Source organism: Equus przewalskii, chromosome 4 (assembly GCF_037783145.1).
Source record: "Equus przewalskii isolate Varuska chromosome 4, EquPr2, whole genome shotgun sequence".
NCBI classification, from domain to species: Eukaryota; Metazoa; Chordata; class Mammalia; order Perissodactyla; family Equidae; genus Equus; species Equus przewalskii.
In genome coordinates, this window is record NC_091834.1 from 60,682,018 (window position 1) to 60,698,808 (window position 16,791).

Sequence of the window (16,791 nt, forward strand, 5' to 3'; positions counted from 1 at the left end):
GAGCTTTGCCTTAACAGTTGGGGAAGAGCCTGAAAACCCCCAATTCAGAACTCTGGCAGACTGTGAAATGGAGAATGCCCTTAGGCCAGTGGTTCTCAACCTCGGCTCCACCTTAGAATGACCTAGAGAGCTTTCAAAAATCCTGAAGGCCAGCCTGCACCTAGACCAACTAAATGAGAATATCAGGGTGGGACCCGGGTGTCAGTATTTTGAAAGCTGCCAGGTGATTCCAGCGTCCAGTGAAGGGTAAGAGTCTCAGCCCCGGGAGAGCCTGCCGCCTCCTGTTTCCTGTGGGGCCCAACTCCAGGAGAGGCCGTCCCTTGGCTTACCTGTTCAGCCCTAAGTGTGGAAGAGGAAGAGCCTGGCTGGCCTACCCCTGAGGGCCAAAAGGGCAGGGAGGCAAGTGCTTTAGGGACACAGGAAGCAGAGGAAAGCAAGGTGGGGGGTTGACCACACAGTGATGCTGCCTGTTAATCAACAGGAGCTGGTTGTTGTCCGGTGCTGAGCCAGTCCGATTGGGTAGGAGCTGGTAAGAAGGGAACAGAGTCACAAGCTGGGGTGAGGGTCGGATGTGTTCCCCACCCCACAACCTGACTAAGGCCTCCAATCCCAGACATTTGTGGACCAGCATGGGAAATCATCATGTCCAGGGTTAGCGCAAGACGAGGAACTAGGCTCTTTGACCCTCTTTCCCCCTCTCAAAGGGACCTTGGTGACGTCCCTTCTCCAGGGTTCAGCTTCCTGCAGAGCAGACCAAGCCTGCTCTCTGCTCAGGTCAGGGGTCCTCTTGGGACCAGCCTGGGAAGATCTTTCTCTGCTGGTCTGTGGGATTGCACATTTAGAGAAGTGACCTTGTGTGCTTTTAAAATAGTATGTAAACACTACTTCTCTGAATAAAGAGAGAGAGAAAGGAGCAGGATAAAGATGGACGGAGGAAAATCACTCCCACCTGGCATTTAAATAGACCTTGAAGACGTGGTGATGGGAGGAGACAGGTGCTGTGTCAGTTCAGCAGACTCACATGAACTGCCCACAATGCACCAGGCCCCAGGCTGGCACCAGAGACCACAAAGTGTAAGAAACAGGGTTCCCACCATCAAGCACCTACCGTGCACATCCTGAGATAGTAGTGTGAGAAATTAGCTCCGTCAAAATGGAGTGTCTCAATCATTGTTTAAAGAGCTAAGGGCACCATGGTGGGTGTGAGAGTGGAGGTGGAGGATGGGGGCCTGAGGCATAGAGAGTGGGTGGAAGGGTGTTCCCAGCTGAGCACCACATCGTGTGTAAGGGCATTAGGTGCCTGGCTGGGGATAAGACCTCACAGGCTGCCAGAGAGGTTAGGTTTGGTGGGACAGAGTGTCCCCATCATGTGAAATGTTCACAGGAGTCAGACAGATGAGGATCTGTCAGTGTTTTGATTGGAGGACACAGCTTAGGTGTGCAGTAATAGCAGACCCCCTCATACTGTGCTCTGAAGGAGGCTCACTGACTCACCCGGGCAGAGGGCCTTACAGATGAGGAGACGGAGGCTGGCCTCCCCCTGCAGCACACAGCCTGCCTCACAGAGCTCTCTGCATGGCCAGGATTGCAGAGCAGAATACTCCTCCGTAAACAGGCAGCTGGATTTCAAAGAGAGGACCCAGGAGGAGCCAGGCTGCAAATGGATAGTTCCATCTCCTCAATTCACCAGAAAAGAGGGCAGAGAGAGGCCAGGCGTGTTACCCTACCAGAGGTGCCTCCATGTGAAAAGAAGAGGACAAGGAGATGTGTTCCCTCCTTAGACATCCCTTCTAAGGCATTGGAACTTGTACCTATAAGCAGAGACGAACTGTCAGTAAAATACTGGCATTATTTACTTACTGCCAGTACAGGGAGCGACACTGTTGGGGACCACCTCAGCTGTTCCTGGCCGTCTTCTAAGTGCTCTGCATATCTTATCATAAGTCCTTGATGTAGAAAGTTTATGTGTAGGGAAAAGGACGTCCAGAGAGGCCAAGTGACTTGCCTAAGACCTCACAGCAAGTTAGAGGCAGAGCCAGGAATTTGAAACCCAGGTATGTCTGAGCCAGATCCAGTGCTGCTTCCACTGGGCCCTGGTGAACTCTGAGCAGGGATGTGAATAGATCTAGGTTGAGACAGATAACCAGTGGTTTGATCAGAGGAGGTAGAGACCAAGGGCAGGGAAGCTGTTGGAAGGCTTTTGAAAGTGTTGATGGGAGGGAGGATGGATGGGGGTGAGGGTGGCTGCCGCTTGGGGATGCAGGTCATGAGAGGAACAAGGAGAGGGCAGGAGCCACAGACCCCTGAGGAGCTGCCTGGGCCTGGATGGATGATGTGGCACCAAGAAGGATCAGGAGGGGACTGGTTTCAGGAGGAGACAACGAGATTTCTATCAGTCATGGTGAGTTGAGGTGCCAGGAGGGCTGCAGGGGGGAGATGTCCTGGGGCAGGTGGAGCACGGGGTCCACAGGTCTGAGGCTGAAGGATCAGGTCAGGAGTGGGGACTAGATGTGCTGGTTTGCAGATGGGAATAAAGACCAGGGAAGGGCCTAACAGATAGCTGGGGGAGGGGGTGGAGTAAGGAATTCTTTTTGCTGTACTGTCACCAAGTTGTAAATCAGGAGTGTATAGTCTTGATTCATTAGTCTTGTTTGTGGTGTTGGAATAACTATGCTCTTGGAAAAATACACACTTCCAGAATCACGGTTACTGCCTCATTCAGGCTCATTTCCTTTCCCTAAGCTGGGGTTTGCTAACTGGCCACCTTTGTGCACAGTCCCCTCTGCCCTCTGTTACACCCAGACTGCAATAGGTGAATATGACCACATGGCCCCTGGAGGCTTTTCAGTTGGTGACCCCGATCCTAAACCAGAAATCTGTAAACGTTTTCTCTCAAGGGCCAGAGATGACATTTTGAGGCTCTGCAGGCCATATGGTCTCTGTCACAGCTCCTCAGTTCTGTTTTTAACATGAAAGCAGCCATAGACAATATGTGAGTGAATGGGCACGGCTGTCTTCCGGTAAAACTTTATTCATGAAAACTAGTACTGCCTGGATTCAGTCTGCTGGCCATATTTTGCTTGTCTCTGCCCTAAACCATTCTAGAAAAGCAGATTCTTAAAAATCTCTCTCTGTTATACAGCCTTTCTCAGTAAGGGAAACCTTCAACCTTCAGACTCGGTAAATTCTAAAGTTAGCTGCATTTTGAGCCCGTGGTGTGCAGTCTCATCCTTGAGAATAGAGGAAAAGCTGTGCCCCACACAGCTCCCCAAGGGGGTGCGGCTGGCAGTCTGTGCTGTGTCCCTCTCATCTCAGAGGAATGTTCAAATCAGTGCCCACACCAAACGAATAATCTTGTGATGCTCAGGAGGCTACACTTAAAAAAAAAAGAAAGAAAGGAAGAAAATCTATTAAATGAACTGACATCCTCCAGACCAGAAAGGGCAGTTGCAATTTCAAAAATAAGATGTGGTTTTAGCTTGATGTGGCATTGGCAGACATACACTACTTCAGGAGCCTCCCAGCACAGTCACATTAGCATGTGCCTACCATCCCTTCGAACCACAGGGTAGAACCTTGTTAATTACATTAGTGTGAGTCGGATGTGGGTCATGCCTGTCTGATTCCATTTCTCCTTACAGTTTTCCTCCTGCTCACTGCTGACCTGGTTCCCCGAGATTAGAGTTCTTCGTGGTCTAGGAGACAGTGTTGGCTCTGTCAGATGAGTGTGTTTTCACACACCTTGGTAGCAGTTCTGGCTTTCTCTCTCTCTCTCCGACCCACACGCAGCACACAAATTCCCTAATGCTTGGCCACTCCAGTTGCCATCTTCACTGTCTCCACTCCGCAATATTAACTATTTTCTTTCTTTGATAGGATGATTCTGCCTAGTTTTTAAAATGTTTTTTAAATGCATTAGGTTCCTCAGTAAGTTAAACATAGAATTACTATATGTCTCATCAGTTCCACTCCTGGGTATATATCCAAAATAATTGAAAATAGGCATTCAAACAAGTGCTCACAAATACTCACAGCAGCAGTATTTACAGTGGCCAGAAGGTGGAAACAACCCAGTGTCCATCAACTGATGAATGGATAAACAAAATGTGGTACAGCCATGCAATGGAATATTATTAGACAATAAAAAGGAGTGAAGCACTGGTACATGCTACAACGTGGATGAACCCTGAAAACATTATGTAAGTGAAAGAAGCCATTCACAAAAGGTCACCTATTGTATGATTTCATTCATATAAAATATCCAAAATAGGCAAATCCATAGAGACAGGAAGTAGATTTGGCAGTTGCCAGGGGCTGGGGATATGGAGAGTGGGGAGGGACTGCTGGTGGGTACAGGTTTCCTTTTGGGATAACGAACATGTTCTGAAACTAGGTAGAGGTGACGGTTGCACAACATTGTGAATGTACTAAATGTTATTAATGGTAAATTTTATGTTATGTGTGTTTACCACAATAAAAAACAGCAAGGGGGAAAAAACCCTTTCAATAGGCATCTTTGGGGAAAAAATGCTTAGGTCACAAATATTTATTAGCATAATGATGGTGGAAAGAGTGAAAGGGCCTACCATTGAGGCCCTCACCCACTGGAGAGATTTAGATGGAGCAGTCCCCTGACAAGTCCTCAAGAAATGCACATTTTAGTGGAGGAAGGGAGGAGAAACAGACACCCAGACAGCATTTCAGTCTGGTGTTCCCAGCAAAACCATCCTAATCACAGCCAGCTCAGTGGGAAAGTGGCTGGTTAGAAATTTGACTGTGTTTACATCCCAACTTTTTTTTTTTTTTTGCTTTTAATTGTGGTTTAAAAATACATAATATGAAACTTGCCATCTTAACCATTTTTAAGTGTACAGTTCAGCCGTGTTAAGTACATTCACCTTGTGTGCGACCAGTCTCCAGAACTTTCATCTTGCAAAACTGGAACTCTTAACCTATTAAACAATACTCCCCTTCTCCCCTCTCCCTAACCCCTGGCAAACACCGTTCTGCTTTCTGGCTCTATGAGTTTGACTACTCTTGGTACCTCATATAAGTGGAATCACACAATATTTGACTTTTTGAGGCTGGCTTTTTTCACTTTGCATGATGTCTTCAAGGGTCATCTATGTGGTAGCATGGGTCAGAATTTCTTCCTTTTTAAGGCCGAGTCATATTCCATTGTATGTAGATGCAACATTTTGTTTATCCATTCCTCCAGTAATGGACACTTGGGTTGCTTCTGCCCTTTGGCTATGTGAATAGTGCTGCTGTGAACACGAGTATACAAACATCTCTTTGAGACCCTGCTTTCAATTCTTTTGTGTATATACCCAGAAGTGGAATTGCTGGGTCCTATGGTAATTCTATTTTTAATTCTTTGAGGAGCCACCATACTGTTTTGTATTTTCTATTCCCACCATTTTGCCTTCCCATCAGCAGTGCCCAAAGGTTTCAGTTTCGTCACGTCCTCGCCAACACTGTTATTGGCGCCACTTGTTATTTTCTAGGTCTCGTTTTGTTTTGTCTTATAGTAGCCATCTTGTTGGGTGTGAAGTGGTATCTCATTGTGGTCTGACTCCTGTTTTAGAATAGTGTTACTTTACACTTAGAGCAAAACCAGCCACCATTATTTCCATCAGCAGAGAAACTTCTCCACCAGGCACTACACGAACTTCCAACAGTACTGGGGGGTCTATGTCATAAAATCAAAGGATTAATTGTCTCAAGACTGAGAGAATCAGTAGACAATGCCAGTGTTTATTTCCACCCATGTGGAGGGCAGTTGGACGTAAGGACCTCTGCCCTTGGCGTATGCTAGCCCTGCCTGATTATTTCTGTTGACCGCATCCCTTCATGAGCTGCCTTCCAGCATCCCACTCTCTTACCACTAGTCCTGTCTTTGCAGGTTACTCCTTTATTCCTCTGAACCCACAAAGGTCCTGCAATATCTATAAAATATCTCCTGACCTGCTGTAGCCCCTGGAGCATTTCTCTGCCCCTCTTATAGCCAACACCATCTCCACTTCCTCTCCTCCTGTCCTCCCAGGCATGTCCCCACCTTGCCATGGAAAGAGCCCTGGCAAGGCCACCAGTGGAGCTCCATGTTGCCCAATCCAGTGGTCAGAGGCATTGGCCGCAGTCCATCACTCCCTCCTTCTGGACCACTTCTTCGCTTAGATTTTCAGACAGCCCCCTCCCTCCTCTCCTTCCCCCACTCACTCACTGCTCCTCCATTTGTTACACCAAAAACTTGGAGTCATCTTTGGCTTCTTTCTTTCTCTTCTCCCGCATCCAAGTTAAGAGTCAACTCTGGGGCCTCCTCCTTGGGAATGCGCCCCCAATCTGATCTCTCTCACCTCCTCGGCCACTCTTACCCTGGCCCAAGCCACTGTCATTTCTCACCTGGACGCTGCAGGAACCCGCCAGTGGGCATCCCTGCTTCACACTGCAGCCCGAGTGATTCGTCTGAAGCCCAAGTGCAGTCAGGCCGCCCTCTGCTCAGAATCCTCCAGTGAATTCCTGTCTTGCTCCAAGTCAATTAGAAATTCGTATCCTGGCTCATAAGACCTACATGAGCTGCCGCCGCCACCGCCGCTCCCCCTCTCCTCCGTTTGCTTCCACAGCACAGACCGCCTGCACTTTGTAGATTGTTCCAAGCATACTCCCATGTCTCGGGTCTTTGCACTTGCTGTTCCTTCGGTGGGACACTTTGCCCAGAAATCCGTGAGCCTCACTCCCTGCCTCCTTTGGGCCTTTGATCAAGTGGGACCTTAGCAGAGAGGTCTTCCCTGACCCCTCTCTGGAAAATAGCAGCCCTTCCTGCCCCATCGTTTTTGTTCTCTTCACGCTGCTTTATCCTTTTCTTTAAAGCACTTAACACCTCCTGACATAGCATATATTTACCTGCCTCCTATCTGTCTCCCCCAGTACAGTGTAAGGTCCTGGAGGGCAGGGACGGCATCAATTTTTATTTGCTTATTTATCCTATTTATTCTATCTCCAGGTTCCAGAATGAGGCCAGGCACAGAGACACTCAATAAATGCTTGTTGAATCAATAAATAAAAATTCCACACCTATATACACTGCTAAGCCATTTACAGAATAAGAATTTGAAAACAGCACAAATCTCCAACAAGGAGGTTAAATAAAGTAAGGCAGAGCTGCAGGATGGACCATTAAAGTAGTTTTGTTGAGTATTTAGTGACACGGGAAAATGTTAACACTACCTTGAGAAGTAAAAACAAAACAAGAAAAAACCCCAGTATACTAAAAGTACATAAAATAGAACCTAAGCTGAATTATAAAAGAAATGATTCTGTGGGGCCAGCCCAGTGGCATAGTGGTTAAGTTCATGCACCCCGCTTCAGTGACCCAGGGTTCACAGGTTCGGATCCCAGGTGCCGACCTACACACTGCTCTTCAAGCCATGCTGTGGTGGCATCCCATATACAAAGTAGAGGAAGATGGGTATGGATGTTAGCTCAGGCACTGTCTTCCTCAAGCAAAAAAAAGGAAAATTGGCAACAGATGTTAGCTCAGGGCCAAATTCCTCACAAAAAAAAAGAAAGAAAGAAATGATTCTGTGAATCTGTGCTGCGAGGGAGAAGGAGAAGCAGTTGACCAAATAGAAGAGAGAAGAGACTAGAAATACATACACTAAAGGGTTAAAAGTGGTTATTACTCAGTGGTGGAATTCTGGGTGATTTTTATTTTCTTTATGCTTCATATTTTGTCCAAGTTCTCTATAATAAATATGTATTACCTTTTTTTTTTTTTTTTGAGGAAGACTAGCCCTGAGCTAACATCTGCCACCAATCCTCCTCTTTTTGCTGAGGAAGACTGGCCCTGAGCTAACATCCGTGCCCATCTTCCTCTACTTTATATGTGGGATGCCTGCCACAGCATGGCTTGACAAGTTGTGCCTGGGTCCGCACCCGGGATCTGAAGAGGCTATCCCAGGCCACCAAAGCAGAACGTGAGAACTTAACTGCTGCGCCACCAGGCTGGCCCCCTACATTGCTTTTAGCAATCATTAAAACTAATTTTGAAATTCCAAATTATTGGGAGAGAGAATATGCTTAGCCCAATCCTGGTCTGAGCACCTGTGGAGGGAGAAGCCAGGCCCCATGGGGTGTAGGATGACCCCTCAGTTCTCTACAAGGGGGATGTCGTCGGGGAAGAAGTGATGGGTCTCTCATACCAGCCTCAGCTATGACAGTGACAGCGGGGAAGGAGAGGAGAGGCCAGCTATGCCATTTCTAGGTTTAGATCTGGCAGATACTAGAATTCTCATTTCCAGTGACACCTGTCATTTCCTTTAGTTAGAGACTGTGAGAGGCCTCCGGTGTTGGAACTGGAAAGGCCCTTTGAGGTCATCCAGCCCACTTGCTTCATGTACAGCTGAAGAAACTGAGGCAGAAGTGGAGTGACCTGCCCCTGGTCACAGCTGGTGGCACACCTGGGGCTTGAGCTCCCTGTCTGGTGTTCTCTGCACCACGCCTGGCTCCCTCCCCACCCTATGCCATGTGGACCGTGCCTTGGAGAGACGGTGTTGATGATATCTGCTTCTCCTGGGAGTCCCCCCTCTCTCCTCACGCACCTTCGCAGCCCCAGGAATTATGCTCCAAGGCTGGTAGGTGTTCTGGGAGGCTCTCAAAGACACCCGGCGTTAACGACCAGCCAAGTTTGTAAATCCTTTCTGGACATTCTCCAGATCCTGCAGTGTTCATCCTCTTGTTGGTTGGCTATAAAATGGATTTTTTTTTCCTGACATGAAAATACCTTGGAGCCTGGAGAAAGATACAAGACTGGCTTGGTTTACAAATGACAAAAAATAAAGTTGGAAGCCAGCTTGGCCCTCAGGCCTCTGTTCCTTCAGCCCAAGCACAGACTTTCTTTTTAAGCTCCGCAGTTATGAGAAGTCTTTCACGTCAGGGCTGGTCTGTGGGAGAAGCTCCTGCAACACAGCTGTGTTAATAAGCGGGGGAGGAGCAGCCCACTCCCCGGGGGTGGAGGTGACGGCAGGGGTCACTCAAGCAGCTCCAAGTACAGTACATGCGTGGGATTGGGTAGGGATGTAAAAGTATCTCTTACTATGAGTCGTGGTACCAAAAGTTTGAAAACCGTTGTTTTAGTGAATCTGAAATACTCTGTGTTTTATAAGTTATAGAGGACCCTTCTGTGTGATAGTTCATTTAAAAAACTGTACGTTACCGTAAAAGATTCTTAAGATGACATATGTTCACTGTAGAAAACTTGAAAAGTATTTTTTTTAAAGATTTTATTTTTCCTTTTTCTCCCCAAAGCCCTCTGGTACATAGTTGTATATTTTAGTTGTGGGTCCTTCTAGTTGTGCCTTGTGGGATGCCGCCTCAGTGTGGCCTGCCAAGCAGTGCCATGTCCGCACCCAGGATCCAAACCAGCAAAACCCTGGGCCACCGCAGCCGAGTGCGTGAACTTAACCACTTGGTCACCGGGCTGGCCCCTTGAAAAGTATTTTTTAAGAGATTTAAAAAAAATAGTAAATCCAGGAAGAATGAATTCAGTATATTATTTACATTTTTTACGAATTTTAAAAATAGTCGAAGTCATCCTATTTATATAGTTTCTAGGCTGCTTTTTTTTTCCTACATTTCAAACATCACCCCAAATTATTTGAGCCTTTGTAAATAAACATTCACACGGCTGCTTAGTACTCCATTAAATGAGAATACACCCTAGATTTCCTAAACGCTTTTGCTGAGCACAGGTTATTAACAGGTTTCCACTATTATAAAGAATCTGTGATGAATATTTCTCCTTTTCGCGGTGCTTCGTAAGTAGCACAGCAGCCTGAATTGTCTGGAGGGCTTTGGGACGCGGCTCTTTAATTCCCAGTCTGTGACAGAAGCAGGACAGAAAAGTCTTGTGTCAAATGCAGCTGAGACAGACATACCAGGGACTCCACTGAGAACCCTGACTCACAGGGAAAGTTCTAGAACACCTGGGAATGTGGATTTAAAACTTGGCTACACCAACCGAACCATATATCTGGCACTATACACATATGTGTAAGTAAATGCCAAAGAGAAAAAAAAAATCTGGAGGAATATACACCGGACTTTTAGCAGAGGTGACTCTGGGAGAGAAATTGGGATTAGAAGGAGGGGCGGGCAGAGAAGAGACACTTTTGGTTATTTTTTTTCTATCATCTATATTCTTTGAATTTTTAACTACTAGACTATATTTATATGTAACTTTAATATTTAAACATAATATATTTGAGAGAATGAGTGGGCTCCTCACGGCATCATGGAACAGAGCCTGGTTTATGTCGCTGTACTTATCTTTTATGGTGCATGGCACATTCAGGGGACTGGACAGATGAGGGACTCTGGGGATGGTGGTTTGTTTGGAGCTAAGAAGCTCTCACATGCATTTAGATGATGAGCTTTCATAACTTATTCTCCTCCCAGTATATTGGGCGTGACACCCGTGTATCCACAGTCTTTGACTTAGAAGCGGTGGGTGGAAACACACGGTCGAGGGCCAGGAGCCTGAAGGTTTCAGGTTGGCGGGCTCGTGTTTCCCTTGGTCCCTCTAAGTGCCCATCGGTGTAGCCAGAGCTCCTCCGTGAAGCGCACAGTGGTCCCTGGGCCAGTAGATGATGAGATGGTTCCTGTTTCTTTCAGGCCGTACACCTGGTCCCTGGCTCCACGCCGAGCCAGCCGGGCAGGGCTCCGATGACATCAAGGGCAGAAACTCTCAGGTAACACGTCCCGCGGGTCTCTGAATGTAGATCAGGAATTCTCCTCAGGGAGCCCAGAAATGTTGAGGGTGTACTTTCTCCTTAACAGCTTTACACTTTCCTCAGGCTCTTTTACCTCAGGGAGAGCCGTTTGGTGTCCCTTTGTTCCCTGCTGGAGTGAAACACTGGAAATTCCAAAATCTGAAGAGTGAAAGGGGGGTTTCCCTGGAATCACCCCCGTGACATACAGAGAAGTTTGACAACCCAGAGCCCCTTTGGAATCACTCTGCCACAGTCACCCCCTTCAGTCCCCATTCATTCTTCCCTCGTTAGGATGGCATGAGAAACCTGAGAGAAAAATCCTATAATGTGTATAAAACGTAATTCAGTGTCCACTCTCATCTGTAGAATACATGCACTCTTGGGTTTTTTCCTCCCCCATCAACATTATGATGAATTTTGGTCAAATGTAGTCACAATTCAAGTCCTGGTGGCTAGAGGAAAGCTGGGAAGGGAAGCAGATGGGTGCTTGGGTGGTAAGACAGTCTTTGAGAAAATGCCCTCATTCTCATGCAAGGCAGCTTGGGCCGAGTGTTGCCCGACCTAAGAGGAGATGACGTCTCCTACCGCACACAACAGCGCCTCATCTTTAAAGGCGTTTTGTTTCTTTGAAAACACGCATTCAGTGCTACCCTGGCCGCCTCCTGTTTCAGAGCTCTGGGTGACAGAGGGTGGCCTGCTGTTAAATTGGATCTTAGCTGTGTGGAACCTCAAAGAAAGAGACGTGGGAAGGAAGGAGCTAGGTTCCTGGAAGCTGGGATGAGTTCCTTGAAGGAGGACAGCATCTCCTCCCTTTTCTGACCACGGCTGATCCAAGAATTGCAAAAACCATTCTCAGATGATCACAGGCCCAAATCGGGCTGTATGAGTGCAGTTCAGGAAGAAGTATGTATGCAGAGGAAAAAAGAGGACAAGAAGGATACACACAGAATTGTTAGTAGGCATTCACTCTGGGAGATGATGGCTGATTTTTACTTTCTTCCTAGTGTGTTTCTGCAATTTCTGAATTTTCTACAATGAAGACATTACTCCTGTGGTCAGAAAAATATAGTAATAATCAAAATAATAGTCCCTACGTTATATAGCTCTTTACATGTTTCAGATAACCTGCATATGTTATCTCATTTGATCCTTTTAGTAACCCTGGGATATAAGCTGGAGAGATTCCTTTAAAGCTGTTTTTTCAGACGAGAAAACTGAGCTCCAAGGAATTAAGGAGCTTGCCCAAGGTCACACGCCCAATCTCTGACTCCTTGTCCAGTGCTCCGTCAGCTATACCTCACTGCTTTTCCTGGCGTGGTAGAAGTGCCAGGGCAGGGGTCACCCTCACCTCAAATGTGGCAAGCACAGTCGAACATTGTGCGATGTCTGATCCCTGGCCTCGTGGCAGGCACACACCTAAATCACCCAAGCTCATGAGAGTCTAGTCAAGGATAGACTGTCAAGTCTCTCTTGAGCATCCCACAGTCAAGAAGATCTTCTTTAGGTCTCCCATCTGAATCATTTTCTTGTCAGTACGACAAAAAGCAATCACCCAGAGAAGTCACGAGGTTCCAGACATAGCAGACAGTGCCCCAGGGGTGCTCTTTTCTTATGGATACAGGCCCGATTGGTCCCTGCACAGGTGGGAGCCCTGGGCTGGAAATCTGAAGGCTTGGGGCCCTTTTTCTCCTTTTCATTATATGTCTTGGGGTCTCCGACATGTTCTTTGCTTTTCCTGAGCTTCCTATCAAGTGAATTGCTGGTGCTTGGTCCTAGAAATGTTTATAAGGTGGCCTTAGGTCCCCACATGCCACAAACTACATATCCCATTTCATCCCTTTTCCACCCACCACCCAATGGGTAAAAGCTCCTTGCATGTGCTGGGACCCTCAGGCCCTGGCAGCCTTGCGTGAGTGAGGGAGAGCTGTGGCGCCCAGCCCTAGGGTGGGCTGTCTGTGGAATGAGTCTTCTGGCCCCACCTAGTAATGCTGTCGTGTTTCCACAGTTATCTCTAAAGACACTCCGGTGAGAAGACGGATGGTGCTGAGGTCCTGTGGGCCACCTAAGGGTCCACACCGCGGGCTGAGCATCCCCAGGAGAGCGTGTCTGACCCCACCATACTCAAGTTGTAATTCATTCGACATTCAGGCTCTGAATGGAGCATTTATTTATTGTAAATACGTGGTTTGCACAAGCTTTAAATCAATATTATAGTTGACTTTTGAGTAATTTAAAAAAAAATCCATACGCACCATTTCAACATTTTTTAAAATGCATCTTGACATTCGTCTGTCAGTCCAGATAGAGCCCTGTTCCCACCCCATAGAGTCCATTCCATGACTGTAAATATGCGTGCGAGCTGGCTCTTCCTAGATTCTGAATCGTTTTTAGAAGAACCCTTAGTTTGCAGATAGTTCTAACGTCATAGTATCCACAACGGCTTCTTATTGGCATGATTTTATATTCTCATCACACCAACTGCAAAATCAAACCAAATAATGCCTTACAAACGATGCAGCTCAGAGAGAGTAGTGTGTCCCCACACCCAGACAATACCACGCAGCCTCCAGTGAACGAGATGCCACATCTCGCTTCCGATTTGCAGTACAGGGATTTTTTTTTTGCTGCCTAATGTAAATGTAAATATAACACAAAATAAAGGCAAGAGTGGGCTTGGCCCCTCCAGTGCCGACCGCAGGGCCCCTTTTGTAACTGAATGGGCCTACAAGTAGCCAATGCTCTGACTGTTTACAGTGCCCCTGTGCCCAAGCCTCCGTGACTTTCCTCCTGGCCCCTCCAAGCTCCCAGCCCCATCTGGTAGCGAGGGTGAGGCGACATGAGCTTTATGAGATTTCAGTATTTTCCCTGCAAGTTAGAAACATACATAACTCATTATTATAGCAAATTACTAATTCTATCTCAGAGGTCTTTTTTTTTCTCCCCTAAATGCAGGATTTTTATGTAAACTATGACATGAAAAAATGTAGACCGAAAGGTATTATGAAATATCTGCCTCAAGTATCTGGTGCCCCACCCCCACCCTGAGGAAACCTGGAACCACCTATCCGGCAAAACCTAGCTCCTTTCTGAGAACTGGTCCAAGAGCTCCCGTGCCCTGTGGCGGGCACCTCTCTGTGGAGGGAGAACTGTGTGAGCTTAGCCACCTCTGAAAGTGGACCGGTCAGGACAGGCTGGACTGCAGCTTCACTCCTTCTCTCGAGCTGGCGAGGGAATGGACGTGTGCTTTTGCTTCCCGCCTGACCCCAGATGCTCCCATCCTTGGAGAGGAAGGTTGTGACAGAGGAAGGAGAAAAAGTAGAAGGAAACAAACAGATCTCTGGTCTATGCTCAAAATAGCTTCAGATTAAAGGAAATCAGGGAGGAAGAGGCAGGAAGACCAGTGAAAAATAAGTTTCCTTTGAAACAACCCATGCATGTGCTCACACCTCAAGGATATCATGCCCAGACCAAGCCATCCAAAATAGGTAGACGGTTGTTAGGAGGGTTTTGGTGAACGTACTGCAGACACCCAGCTGTTGTCAGGAGTAAAGACCAAGATGGTGGATGGTCTCCCACATTATTGTTGTGCTTTCTTTCTCCTTCCAGATAGAAACAACTGAGCAGGTCAAGTTCCCTTCCCTGGGGAATAAATCATGCCAAATTGTAATAGCTAAATCAATGGGAAAGAAGCTTTTGCAGGTCATCAGCTCTGGGTTTAGCTAATTTGCTTTATTGGTTCTGGAAGGTTTCAGAAAGGTCAGAGTTTCTTTATTGTAACAGTATCCACTCCACCTCCCTCGAAGTTGCATAAAATAATTACAAAGTTTTAATTATCCTGATTAAGAAGGCCCTAGACAAAGGCAATGCCACCTTCAGAGTAGATTGCCTGCCCTGATGAGGTGTTCATGCATTCATGTTTTGCACCACGGGGATGGAGATTAAAAATAAAACTATTCAAGGACAGAGAGAAGGAATGAGCAGAAACCAAAAATTGCAATTAGGGAGAAATCTCAGGACTCTGGCATCACACCCCTCCTAGACCCAGCACTGAATTCATGCCCTCTGAACTCAGGCCGGGGCACCGAGTTCCCTCTGGCAGGACGAAGGCTTCGCCCCTCGCCCATCAGCTCGTGTGTAGAACATCCGAGTCATGCGCCCCACATCCTTGCATATTCTCGCTGACACGGTCGTCTGAGACTCCCCCAACGTGTCCCACGTATTTTATATTTATTGATGTTCCATCTGCAGATTCATTTCTTTGTACCTAATAAACTTTAATAAGTGGAAATGCTTCTGGTTGTTTCCTTGTTAAAACCCATCAGTGGTCACCAGTACCAATCTAAGCCCACCATTTTTAAGGATTAGGAGGGTTTCCAAGAATGACAGAGCTAAAAGGGTATTGATAGGACCCAACACTTGCTGTAACACGCTGTGTTAGAATCGAGACCTTTCTTTTTTGAGCTGACATTTCTGACTCAACAACAAAGTCATAGTTTAGTGATGTTTTCCTGGTTTTCATAGCTAACTAAATTAATGGGTATTTGGAAAAACCAACCAAGGGAAAAACTTTCTCAAATGCATTTTTAAAAAAAGAAGATAACACTATATTCAGTTTTATTAATATAAAATGGGCAGAGAGTATTGCTTATAAATTCCTCCAACTTGTGTTAAAATGGAACAACTTTCAACCTAAATTGCACTTAACCCCCCATCCCCCCAACTTAGCAAACCCCTCAAAAGATCTCCTCAATGTCCATTACAGTCTTTTCAGGTGTCCTCTGTGAAACGTGGTACAAGGGCAATGAGGTATACCCGCTAGGTAAGCTGGCTCAGGGGCAAACATGGATCTGAATCTGTTTTGCCTCTTACAAATTTGTGGAATTGAATTACTTAACCAATCTGTGCCTCAGTTTCCTTATCTGTAAAATGAAGACATAAATATGTCCCTGAGTGTATAGTCGTGAAGATTCAGTGACATAACACCTGGGCAAGCCATTAACCCTCGGGTCACCACAGACCCAGGTATCAGCGCACCCCACCCTCTAGGATACAGCCAGTTTGTCCATTACATGCTCAGTCTCAAACAGAGCTCTTGCTGGCTGCACCCAAGGCATGCCGTTTAGATGTTTCCTGGGCTGCTCAGAACACACTCCACTAGCTCCGCTGTTGGATAACAAGGAGAGAGCAGTGATTAAAATTCGTGGATGTTCCCGAAATAAATCTCATCTAGAAGCTAATTTCAAAGTTAGCCGCTACACACTTTGCGTCCAAATTAATGAAGGACCTGACTTGTTTTATCGCTCTCTTCTTAGTGGAGGTACAGATAAACTCTTTAATGATTAAAAGGGCCAGTCCGAGTGGGGAAGAAAAGCAGTGGCCCGGGATAATTGACAAAGTGGATGATGAACTTCAGAGCCATTGATTGTGGGGGACGATGTGAAGGAGCCATAATTTTAGGCACCCCTCGTGGAGTTAAGGGTGGGAGAGGTGGTGCCTAGAGGGATGAGGGGGGCGACTGAATGGGGAGGGGCTCTGGACTCCAGAGGCAAGTTCCAGGCCACAGGAGGCCTCGGCATCCTGCACGAACCTGTTCTGTTATGGGTGGAATTATGTCCTCCCAAAATTCTTACCTTGAAGTCCTAACCCCAGTACCTCAGAGCACGACGTTATTTAGAAATAGGGTTGTTGCAGATGTAATTAGTTAAGATGAGGTCATATAGAGCTAGGGTGGACCCCCTAATCCAATGACTGGTGTCCTTATAAAAAGAGGACATTTGGACACAGACACACACACAGGGAAAACACCATGTGAAGACGAAGGCAGAGATCGGGGTGATGCTTCTACAGGCCAAGAAATGCCAAAGATTGCCAGCAAACCAACAGAAGCCGGGAGAGAGGCATGCAGCAGATTGCCCCTCATAGCCTTCAGAAGGAACCAACCTGTCAACGCCTTCATCTTGGACTTCTAGAGTCCCGAACGTGAGATAATAAACTTGTGTTGTTTAAGCCTCCCAGTTCGTGG

The 16,791-nt window shown here is 46.8% G+C and overlaps 1 protein-coding gene across 2 annotated transcripts in view; it reads left to right on the forward strand.

Moving 5' to 3' along the window:
* WIPF3 (WAS/WASL interacting protein family member 3) overlaps positions 1-15,057 on the forward strand; it is a 90,010-nt gene extending 74,953 nt beyond the window's left edge. For both annotated transcript variants that reach the window (XM_070616125.1, XM_070616126.1), the window contains 2 exons: positions 10,672-10,748; positions 12,775-15,057. In XM_070616125.1, coding sequence (XP_070472226.1) covers positions 10,672-10,748; positions 12,775-12,798 — 101 coding nt within the window. In that variant the 3' untranslated portion in view covers positions 12,799-15,057. The remainder of the gene's footprint in view (positions 1-10,671; positions 10,749-12,774) is intronic.
* The last annotated feature ends 1,734 nt before the right edge of the window (positions 15,058-16,791 follow it).